This window comes from Ischnura elegans, chromosome 9, assembly GCF_921293095.1.
Source record: "Ischnura elegans chromosome 9, ioIscEleg1.1, whole genome shotgun sequence".
Taxonomy (NCBI): Eukaryota; Metazoa; Arthropoda; class Insecta; order Odonata; family Coenagrionidae; genus Ischnura; species Ischnura elegans.
In genome coordinates, this window is record NC_060254.1 from 44424074 (window position 1) to 44436937 (window position 12864).

General features: G+C 34.7%; 1 protein-coding gene across 6 annotated transcripts in view; it reads left to right on the forward strand.

Moving 5' to 3' along the window:
* The window catches only part of LOC124165454, a 115678-nt gene that overhangs the window by 25963 nt on the left and 76851 nt on the right, over positions 1-12864 (forward strand). For 5 of the 6 annotated variants that reach the window (XM_046542883.1, XM_046542882.1, XM_046542885.1 and 2 more), the window contains 2 exons: positions 2433-2720; positions 9933-10820. In XM_046542883.1, the coding sequence (XP_046398839.1) occupies positions 2433-2720; positions 9933-10820 (1176 nt within the window). The remainder of the gene's footprint in view (positions 1-2432; positions 2721-9932; positions 10821-12864) is intronic. The other variant, XM_046542887.1, reaches the window with a different exon arrangement.

The window sequence follows — 12864 nt, forward strand, 5'->3', positions numbered from 1 at the left end:
GACTACCTAAATATCTACTATGTCTCTGCATTCTTGAGTTGTTTCGATAGTTGTTCATGTTGTATTTGATGAAAATCTGTCCTTTCCCAGCAAGCACATTATTAGTCATTGAGATAAGGTGAGGAGAAGAAATAAGGAAGGCGCATATCAAGTAAGCTTGTTATGGGATTCTTAAGGCCAGGCCGACAAACATACAAAGTATGGAAAAATGGCTGCCAAACTTTGCGTAGATGCGTAGTTCATACGTTCGGTTCTTCCTAGTGTTTTTTTTTTCTTTCCGCCACAAGGATAAGTTACTTGTATGTATTACGCTTTATATCTTCACCAGCCAGTCGCTAACTGTTGTTAATTTTTTTCTATTTATGGGAAAATCTGTCCTTTGTTCAGTCAATCAGTTGTTAAGCTCTTATAAAGACTCGCTGAATTTCACCGGTAGACTTGAAATTCATGCTGGGATGAGCAGCGTAGCATGTGTAGTATGCTGCTCAGCCGACTTTGGCGCTCCAACAGAAGCAACTTATGTTGTCTGAGGATATCTGATGGCATTCTTTACCTATTCTTCCCTAAAGTCTTACCCTTGCCTCATATTAACCCCTTAGCTTGCGATAAGCTGCATATCAATTTTTTCCATAAGAAAGCCATAAGAAACGGATAACTCTCTTACTTTGTGCTATCTGGGTTGATGAATTGAATTTTTTAACCCCTGTAGTGCTGCAAGCCAATATATATCGGCTCCTGCGTAGTACATTATTTAATTTGCGATAACCTATTGCACTGATATATGTATTTTAGTTCAGTAAACATAAAAATATTTTGTTAATGTGAACCAGTTTTACCTTAATAATTAAAAACGCTCATGGATATGTGGGTAAACTTTTCTCGGGATTCCCACCGGGTTAATGTTTTAATATCGGCCAACGTTTCAAGTACCGTCTCGGCACTCATCAATATCAATATTCAGCCCTGAAGATGAGTGCCGAGACGGTACTTGAAACGTTGGCCGATATTAAAACATTAACCTGGTGGGAATCCCGAGAAAAGTTTACCCACATTATTCGCCGGGAAAGCATTAAATCATAGCTCATGGATATGTAATAGAATACTTTTTTATTGTTTTTTCCTAGTTGGTATATTTTATGGAAATACCCTCTGCATTTCTCACCGGTACCCCAGGAAGAGGGATAGGACTGAGAGGGTTAAATGAACTTGAGATATTTGCTCAAGTACAGTGAAGTCAATCTGGCATAGGATTCTCATGTTTTTGGTTTATCTGTGCTATTTCCTCCTTTCTTAACTGTATGAAAATATGTAATTTCATTTATTTCGAATTCGCAAATGCTGCATTTAGTTACTATTTCCTTTTTCTACGTTCTTTGGTATATAACATCTTTTTCTATGTTTTCTGGTTATTACATATTTACCGTATATGTCTGAATATAGTCCCCCCCTTTTTTCCAAAAATGCCCGTGGTAAAAGTTAAGGGGGGTTAAACTATATTCAAACCCATTTTTTAAATTTTTTTCCCGAAAATCAAGCCTCAAAATTAGGGGGGGGGGACTGTATTCAGAGGGGGACTATATGTGGGGGAATACGGTGTATTTTGTGTCTAATAATCTGTTCATTAGGAAGGATAATTAAGAGTCTTTGTAAGCTCTATGATATCCATTCCAGTACATGAGCGGGTATTAATTTCACCCTCTTAGGTATTGATTTGACTTGTCAGTCCATGGTGTAGATTTACTGAATCAAAAGTACCTGCAGTAGCAGCTTCATATTTTTCATTAAATTGACCATTCATTGGATTATCTGCCTATCCCTTTCCTAATCATTTTTCCCACCTGCCCCCCTATTTTTCCTTTCCTATCCTCCTCAATTCTATATTTCAAACCCTTTTTCTCTTTAAAGAATTGGATTTCTGAGGAATGCACTGAAAAAATGCTGATAAAGTATGATAGAAAAACCTTAATAAAAATCAGCTAAGCAAAATGATCATAAATGGGTTGCCTGACCCTTTTGATTATGTGTTGGGTTATCCTCTCTATATGGACTGGTAATGGAATTTACTTTATATATGTAAAATGTATATGGGCTTAAATAAAGTATAACTCAATTTTTTAAATGCCAAAATTGCTCGCAGCAACATAAAGAAACTGTTTAAGTGCCGACATCACCCTGAGAAACCTATTCTAAAACTTTTGTTTTAATAAAATAATGTTCCCAATGTTAATGCTTTCTCAAACAAGGACTGCTTAATTAAGAAGAGAATGTTTTCTGTAACTGGTCAAATTTTCAGAAATTTGATATGAATATGAATGGTTCCATAGATATTTTTGCTCTGATAATGTCTGCTCTGCATTAATCTGTACAATGGCCTGACAATTTTCTCATTAAATTTGGCAATTCTGTTTGATTTTATTGAAAATGACTTGCAGCTGGACAAGAATACTGTGAGAGCCATTTTGCAAGAGTCTGATGGGGAGGATGAGTGCAAATCGAGTCAGATGAACGAAGAAATGGAGCGGGGACAACCGGAGGGTGGTGACACAACGGACAACGCCATGGAAGCAGAGAGCAGCAGCCGAAGTGTGAGAGACAGGGTGGATCTGCAAGACTCCCCAAAATCCTGTCCGACTCCTCCACCTCTGAAGCCACCACGAAGTTGGGATTTCCTCCAGACTGGAGTAGTTGGAAGCCCTGGCAATTCATCCTCACAGCATCAGGTAAAAGAAATATCTTAACTACTTTTTATCTTTATATTGCCAAAGGCCTTTGTCGAGTATTAATTTTCAGTCTTTTTAAAATCATTTTGGCTGTCACTTCTGGGGGTACAATTCAATTCTTGGTGAATATTTCTCATGTTCAAAAAGTGTTTCATCGACTGTATGTTTGATTTCAAAACTCATTTCTACTTGTGGAGATAAGAGAAAAAGATAATTTAAAAAGATAACTTGAGAAAAAAATCATCGTCTCTGTGGATTTTTGCGCTATTTGTGATTGGGGGTGACTCCCCTGAAGTTATCACCGTGGCTAGTCGTGGTATACCTACTTAAATTTAAGAAGATAACCATTAAATTGATCAATGAAGACGTTTTGGTACTTGATTAGTTGGCCTAAAGGTTCCTGATATCCATTTTGGTGTACTTTGAATATATCTCCTCTTGTTGCCATAGACTTAACTAGAAAATATTCCTTTCATTGTCATCATTCTTGATCTTTCTCAATAGTGAAACAGGTTGTGAATAAAATTGAAATTCTGGTAAAGTTGCTAAATAATTACTTTTCATAGAATAGTACATGCGAAAGGGCAACAGAATGAGAAATAACTAGAGATGGGTCGATTATCATTTTTGTCGAATTTGAATATCAAGTACGAATACATACTTAAATTTTTTCCTAATATCTCACTCGAAAATCAAATACTACATAACTGAATACTGAATATGAATTTTTTCACCAATTAAGTACAAATGAAAATTAAAATTAAAAAAATTCTGAACACTTTGCTAGCCAATGTACCGTATATGTTTGAATATAGTCCCCCCTTTTTTTCCAAAACTGCCTGTGATAAAAGTTAAGGGGGGGACTATATTCAAAACCAATTTTTACATTTTTTCCCGAAACTCAAGCCTCAAAATTGGGGGGGGACTATATTCGGAGGAATACGGTACTTTAATACGGCTCCTAATTCCTGAAGCAACACTGTCTACCACGATTGCGTAAAACTTGCAGCCTTGGAGCTCCACAATTCTTTTGTTTTTTATTGTATGCATATTGAAGGTTTTATTATTACTAATGCTTTATTATGTTCATTGCAAACCTTAAATTAAATATAGAATTGAAAATTACTTTGAAATTAGATTATGTAAAACGTAAATTTCATCATGCTCAGGGAGTCGGGGAATAGGAACAACCAACTAGCGTGCATTTGAACGTAGGCATACATTCTTCTTGGTGTTGTTCTTGTGGAGTCATCGCCATTTTACATATTTTAGCTCTTACTTGATAAGTTTTTGTAAAAATATGATTAAAGAATTGAACCAACCAAATGTATAAACCTTCATGTAAGATCCAACCATTGTCAATGGATTTAAATTGAATCACGGGCGATCTGTGCTGTGTATTTGAAATTTAATAATTGATAACTTTGTGTCATCAAATACCAAATAGGTTAAAAAACTCATTATTCAAGGTATTCGGTTATTCGACTATTTGAACGTCCCATCACTAGAAATAAATTATCCAATCTCTGGTCGCAAGAGGAGATACATGGGTGTGACACTAACAAGAATACAGGACAACTCAAAAATAATTTTCATCTAATATACCATTTTATATACCATTGAAGCTAAATAAGCATGAGCCAAAGGGATCAGGTTTTTTGCTCCTTAAAAAGAGAATTATAACTTTTTTACCTTGTTTACCCTTTAAGGTACAGCAGTCCAATCAACCAGCCCATGGGGTATGTTCAATGAATGTCATGGGCTGTTATGTTAAATGATGAGATTTCTTCCAATCTCACCCTCCTGTCATGTTTCCTAATTTGTAAACAGCATAAATAATTTCATTTTTCAATCTTATTAGTATCAGGAGTACATATTTAAAAAAATACTAATATTTATTTGGCATTAAATATATTTCAGAGGGCAAATTTATAAGTTCCTTTAATAAACATTCTAGCACTTTTTGCTTACATTAGATGACAGGGTTAAATATTTTCTCCATTGATAGGCTGAAACCTAAATTTAATCATTAATGAATCGAAATAATTTTCAATAATCTCTTTTCACCCCGTGATAAGCTGTTACCTTATGTCCTCCTTTTTATATTCTGCTGAATTTGTTAGATTTCAATTTCTTAACTGGTCACAATAATTCCCCAGGAATCATTTTTTTTCCTAAAGATTTGGTTATGGGTTGTGTGAGGGGATAATCAATCTTGATTGCCTCCATACCAAATTTATTAGTAACAACTTCACTATGAAGTTACCATGGTCACCTTGTTTCAGTGAACAGTCATTGAAGTGATGACCGTCATGTGAGTGTGATATGGCACAGAGTGCAACATTTTGTTGTTTATGGACTGCATCGTAACTTTTGGAATGAAAAAGTATAGCTTCATGCTGTAGGATGTTGAATTTGTATTGCCAAGGGTGTATTATATTTTGTGCTGTATGTAGCCGGTAGAAAGTGCATCATGTATCGTTAGTTTCAAATGTTGCACTTTGTGCTGTGTGTGCCTGGTTGTGTGTTGTGATTGAACATGTGAACACTTAGTATAATCCTTTATTGATTCTTATTTATGTAGCATATAAGTTATTATGTGATAGTGAATATTTATGGAATTGTATTGTGTGTAGTATTAGAATTGTGGCTGCTTCTTGTCCGTCCAGTATTGCTCTCATCATAACGTGTGCTCATTCTTGTATTTTGAGAATCTGAAAATGAAACTGTGATAAAGTATTGGCTTTAACCAAACAGAGAGGGTCAATTGCTTTCTTATGTAGTCTACACTATGAAGTATTATCTTGGCTTTTCGGAAAGAAGCTTGTTTTGCTTTCAGGAAGTTTTTGCAGGATTCCCAGGACATTAGGAATCTGTTGAGAATATATTTGCTAATGTACTTTGGTATGACTTGATTTTTTGCCTCAGCCTCCTTGCATAAATGAAGTACTTATGCTGTAAATCCTTTTTATGTTCTTAAGTTTTAATTTGCTTGGGTATGCCTTGATATTGATGAAGAGGTAATTGATCCAGAAGATAGTTTTGGAAAATTATCTTTTTTCTCTCAGGGACATAGGCATCATCTTCCTTATTCGGAAGGAAAACGATTTTGCAAACTATGAATGAAAGTGACCCATCATTTACTCTTCTATTGAAACATGAGTTCTTATTTAATCTCACTTTCTCTTATTTAGTGGATGCACCTGAAGCTGATTGCAATAATCTGACTTTTTAAGTAAGCCATGTAATAAAAAAATAAAACTTAAAAAGCAATGTATGTATAAATAAGTATTTTATTTCAAAACTAATCATACAGTAAACTGATATTTGACAAATTATTAATATGAGTGCCATAATATATAAAAAAATGAAATTAATGAGTTCCCTTCAGCATTAAAATAAATAAATACCCTAACTGTATTATACTCAGTGCCTATTTTCTCTGTAATAACTTTCTATTAATCTGTACTAACAATTATTTCATACTTATTGATTTAGGAAAGAGATAAATAACATGATAATAACTTTATTTGCCTGTGGCAAAACCTTTATAGTTGGATATTTTGAAAAATTAATTAACAATCTCAAAGTTGAGTGTGCTCCCTGTATTTTTAAATTGTGAGCCAGGTGTAAAAAATTGTCCTGATAACTTTAAATAAATTTAGATGAGATTGTTTGCACACTACCGTAAATAAAATAAGATCTTTTTACTAGTTTTAACCTTCACTGGGCTACGTTAAGAGGTTTTTCTGCTGTTAGAAGAGTGCAAAAGTGTTTGATGTGAATTGTATTATTTTATGATTAGTATAAAATATCAGAAATTTCTCTAAATCTGTAGTTAAATATCTTTTGGGGTAGATATTGAGATAGTAGAACTGCATGTGATGGACATTTTAGTGAACTCTACCCTTCAAGTTTTAATTGTACTGGGTAATTTCAGTTTTATTTGAATGTCTAGCAGTTTTACTTGAAAAGTATACAAACAATTGTATTGTGTGACATAAGAAGTACCCTTAGTTATTGCAATAAATTTGGGATGTGCAAGCACCTGTTTTACACTCATGGATGTGGTGGTTATGGATGATCATAGTTGAAAATGAATCAAGTTTTGAGCAAATTTCCATATAAATTCACTGTACATATTCTAATTTGTTGTTTCCGAGTTGGGCAATTTTCAATTAGATCAAAAAAAGGACATCAATTGCCATGTGTATTCATTGTTTTCTATATTCAGGCAACAAGCATCACAAAACTTCCTACGGATCCATTCAAAGGGCAGTTTTCAGTTTTCTTGAAAAGTTGTACAGATTATGTAGCTGCTGAAGCAACTGGAATATTTGAATGAACTGAGAAATGGCAAAATCTTTTGACGTTATACTTTGTCTTTATTTTGGCTAAATTTTTGAGGCTTCTACTGGTTTTGGGTGTCCTTTCAACACAAAAAGCTGGGTGTCCATTTTATGTGTCTATGTAAAATATGCTAAAACTGAGCCCTTTAGAAAGTGCATTGGTCGATTTATTCAGAGTAGGGATTTGTAAACATTTTGCCAAGACATATCTGAAGAAAAATCAAAAATCAGCATGTAACACTTTTCAGTTTAGCTGATACTTTGAAATTGTGGCCAGAGCGCAACAGTTCATGCCAGGAGTACGCAACCCTCAAATCATGTTTCGAATGAGGAAGTAATTTCTCAAATTTTCCATATTTTTAGCCTCTGGTATTTATAGATCTTTCATCAATATAACATGCTTAATAAATGGAAAATTATAATCTTCACGATCTTTCTTTAACATTTTCCAGAAAAACACTCTTTAACCTAATGTCAACTGTTTTTTTAACTGGGAACATTATAGAAAATGTAAAAATAAAGCCTAAAAAAGGATTATTTTGCATCTCATGCACTTAAAAGTCTTTCTTTTTTTTTGAAGCTAGAGTTCGAGAAAGGAGGTCTAGCTAAAGTGGGCATCTTTTAAGCACCATGTAGCCTTTGGGAGTATTAAACAGTAATTTCCATTCAAACCAATTTTCCCTCCAAAAATTCAACCTCCACTTCCAAGTATCATGAAAATATGTTCATTGGGATCACACCTTACATTTTTAATCCTTTGTACCTATTGTTTGAATTCTGGAAATACATGGAAATTATATATTTATTTATCAACACTGATTTGTGAATGAAAAACTTTGTTGTTTCTACAATTTGGAACTTTATTTTCCTGACTAGTTTCGATACACTGTATCATATTCATAGGACTAGCAGTACAAGTAGCATCGTTGTGGGTTATATACCAAAAAGGGGGAAGAGTAGGAGGGGTGGGGAGGGGAAATGGGTGGAGAGTGGAAGTGAGGGAATATGGAAAGCCCGAGGAAGGGGGTGGGGGGAGAGGAAAGGGAAAGGAAGTGTACTTAGGGAAGGCGGCATGGGTTAGCGTCATGGGGATTTTTCGGGTGCAAAATTGGGATGTCCAGGAGGGGGGAGTGGAATGGGAAAAGGTGGTTATTAGTGATGGGCTCTTTCTTCTTGACTATTCTTAAAATTTCCAGTTGCTCCCTGATGTCCATTTGTAACCCTTTCTTCACACGGTGCAGCAACTCCGGGGTTTATTTTTCAACACTGTATAGCTTGTACTCAATGACAATCGATGCATTCGAATATATTTCTAGCTCTAATATTTTTAACATAAAATTCTAACTGGTAAAACTGTTTTCACCCGCATGATACCAATGATGAATGGCAAAAATGTGAATATCAAGCTAGTATCTCACTCAATGATCAAGATTTTCTTCAAATTCTCACTTATTCTGGCTAGATTAAAGAAAATCCCTGCTCTCACAGCTCTATTGAAAATATGTACATTCTTTTAACTACATATTGAAATGATTCACAGAATATTTCATTTCTTCTCCTTACTTACAGGATTGTGGTGGAGGCAGTATGAACTATGAATTACAATAATAAGGGCATGCATTTACGTGACACTTTTGACTTACATTGGTGCATTTACGAATATTGGTACAGTCATTGTGTGAACAGAATATAACCAGTTTTCCATCAAATTTAACATCATATATAATCTAATCATTATGTGAAAATGGAAGAAATTAAATTTTGGTTTGTCTTTGAACTTGATTCGACTTTGAAGGTGCTCTCATATCTCTAAAAGAAATACATATAGTCTTTTATTGTTATAGATATAATAACTGATTTCATTTTTGTAAATATTAGACTTGGTTAAGTTTTTATCAAAATAATTTTTTTAAATTTTTTATGTAGCTTCTCCTGCAGTATTTTAATAATTTGATGACTAATTCCAATGTAATAATGCAGGGGATTGGGAAATGGTAACATTAAGAACAATATTGCATCATAATTTTTAGTATGTGCTACATATTTTTAATAGTTTATTTTTTGGTTTCCAATCCTTTAGCTTGGTGATTATTGTGACAAAATATTAAAGTCTATTACACATCATTTAAATGTGTATGAATGTACTCCATTAATTTTTCAGTCATCTATCGCTCAAGTGGAGAAAATTTTTTATGTAATGAAAAGATATTTTTTTTAATAAATTAACTCTAATGAGTTTTATTTAGGGATTTTTCTTGTGGTCTTGATAATGTCAATTATTTGATTTGATTCTTTTAGTTCTTTGCCTTTTATTGGCATCAGTTTTATTGTCACCATATCCTAAATTATTTGTGGATACTTAGGGGTTTACATACAACCTTCCCAAAGAATAAGTATCTACATGTATATCTCTTGTAAAGGTAAAAATAACTAGTTTCTCAGCCACTAATCAGTGCATGTAATGAAGAAGTAATTAGTACTACGTGCCAGCTATCTGTGAGATAACAATGGAATTGCTTTTCTAAAACATACTCGATACATTTTGTGGCATTACGTGCATGATAGAAATATGAGAGTAAATTGGCAAGAAAACCTCTTAACTGTGTTCATATTGTGTTTTATAATCTATCAGCCAAATGGAAATGCATAGTGGCTTACATAATATTATTGTGGGTTATTTTGTAGCATCTTTTCATGGTATTGATAGTTTGGGTTTAAATAAGAAATTGTGTATGCTTAAATCACACCATGGATATTCCTTAAATCCCTTCTCTGCATTTTGGAATGTCATTTTCATTCTGGCTAATTTTGAGAAGCGTAACTGTCTCTGGTAATGTGATTTTTTTTTACTTTGAAATTCTAGAACAACAAACCTCGCCAACGAGGTCTGTTTACGCTCCCTGGTCGGGAAGGTAGCTCTGATGGGTCAAAAGCTGATAGCTTTGTGGAAGAGGTAATGAAAGTTTCAAGGAACAACTCGGCCAACTCTTCTTCGAGTGCAAACCCTTCTAATTGCTCATTTGGTGATGGCAAAGAAAATAATGGAATCGGAAACTGCTTGGAGAGAGATGATATTCCTAGCAAGGCTCATTACGAGTCTTCGCCGCAAGATCCATGGAAACGTCGAGGGAAAGCTGCTCGTGAAAGGAGTAAAGAGAAGTCTATGGAAAAAGAGAATATGGCCTCAGTCATACAAGAGAGAGATGAGACTAACCCTGATGATGTGGGTCTGGATACTGAGCCCTATAGCATGAAAGAACAAGAGGATGACCTTGTTGTTGTGTACAGTGATGTTAGTGATTGGGAAAGTAGTAGCGGAGGTGAAGGGAGTATAGGCAGTAGTGACGAAGTGGATCTTCCCATGGACAATTTGCCCATTCTGGTCCTGCCGGAGAATGATGGAGACTCGATAGCGTCAAATAAGGCTGAGTGTTCCCTAGGAAGGAGGCTCTCAGGTAAACTGGGAATCACTGAAGAAGAGGAAGATGATGAGTCATTGTCAGTTGCGGCTTTGAGCCCAGGGACATCTTCAGTTAGTGAGAGAAGGAACCGGTTCCTTCAGCGTTCTCATTCCATAGATCTTGGAGATGAGGAAGTGTCCACGGAAGACGAGACAGCCATGGAAAATGAGGAGGCTGATGATGTGAATGGCTTAAGAAAGAAGTCGGATGGAGGGGGGACTGAGCCATCGGAAACAGCCAGCCGAGAGATGACCACAGTTTTAGAAGTTGAGGGCCCAAGAAGGCTTGGAGTAAGTTGTCCCAAAGAGCATTTAATGGTTACTTGCTGTTTTTATTCATGAATGTGTTCATACTCTTCCCTAATATTTATTCCAGTATTGATGTGGAAGTTTCAGTTTTACACGTTGAACCTTTCCATTCGAATGCAGGTACCTTCCAAATCTAAATTTTTGAGCTCTCATTATTGTCAGCTGGCATTGATATCTGTAGGATATCAAACAGGCTTTGAGTTTTTGCTCGCAATTGAAAATGCCCATCATTATTACACCAGGTGGTGACACAAATAGGAAGATGAAACTTGTTAAATTCTCGGAAATTGACATGAAATTTTAAAAAATCCAACTTTAATCATAATTTGGTGGAAAATATTTTCTCAGTCATCAGAATTTGGACGAGAAGTTTCTGAGCACGTAGTTTTAATGAGCTGCATAAATATGTTAATTTTTGCATAGTTACTTACACAGATAAAATACATGAACACTCAGAAAGAAATTAACTGCAAAAAGTTATTTGATTTGAATAGTGTGTATATGTTTATCTGAGAATGTATGATGTTTGGAAATCAAGATATCCAGATCCAAAGCCCAGGAAATTAAATGATTTTTTTCAAAGCGAATTTCTTCTCTGGGTGCTTATATCTTAAAACAGTTTGTGGTCTGTCTTCTTTATTTTTCTTTTAAATCGTGGCTTGCTAGAAAATTCATGTCAAACCCTTTGGAGAGGCATTGAATTAATCGGTAGAGTAGGGTAAACAGTTGCAAAATGGGAACTGTATAGATTCACAGTTTTGGAGAACTAATTGCTCTGTAAGTTATGAAAATGTAAGAGAATTTTGAATTCATATTTTTGTCACCACAAGTCATTAAAATTGAAAATCATTCTTCGAGGAATTCTAGAATCATCACTGCAAGTAGTCTTGAAATGATGGTGTGCTATGTTTTGTAAATGAATACTTACAGAATAGGATCCTAATCAAAGCCCTCTCAGTCTTTGTTCTAATAAGATGCAAGAGGTCAAAAGCCATGGTTTCCAAGAACCTCAGATTTGTGGTTACATATTAAATAGTATAATCATGCATTCAGGATGATGCATTGAGCTGTTTTCCAAAAATGTGAAAACTTATGCAGTAATTGTCACCAGAGCAGAAAATATTTGAGACACTACAGTATGCAGTCTGCCGTCTCTCAGTAGTTGCTCATGATTGCAACCAATATGAGACATGAATCACTGAGCAAAGAAAATGATCATCACCATCTATGGAGCTTAGAAAGCATCAATACTTAACATCCACTTCGAAACTTGTATGAGATCATACTGTTGTGCAGCCATGGATACATGGTTCTTGGAAACCAGCTCTAACAGATCATTCGCTCAGATTTTTAGACTCAACTCTAGTTCTACATCAACAGGGCATGGGTTATTATGGTTGGTACTTCCCTCAACTTTGTCTTCCTTATATGGATTAAAAATGCCTGAAAATACATAAATGTCCAATGTTGCTTGAATTAATGGTATTGACATATTAGTCCTGATCATTAATTCGGCTTTATGTGTACTTGTTTATCACGACCAAATACTAAATTGTTTTCAACAATGCATGTTCTAAAATAGCACCTTAAGTTAATGAGCCACGCTTTTAATATGTATTTTTAATTTATCAACTGTAATGCCAAGCCTCTACCATATTTTTTGCAAGTTTGTATCTTCGATAATTCATGTATCTTTGTAAGGTAGACATTGCTGTAGTTGCTATTTCCGCTAATTTCTACAAATTTTGTGTGGTCCTTTAAGGTGGGGGCAGGATATGAGTAAATGCTGCTAATATTATTTCCTTCTGCTCATTGTGCTCATCGTATTGCTACTGCACCTTTTGCAATCTTTGATGCAATGTGTTTGATATGCTTTGAGTGTGTTGGTGCTAGATCACATATGTTTTGCAGTAAGAATATGTTGTTATGTATATTTAGTATGCTGCTGTATTATAATTATTGTTTACCCAAATGCGGCGAATTAAATTATTATTTTATAATTGTTATAAACTTTATATGGTAACAA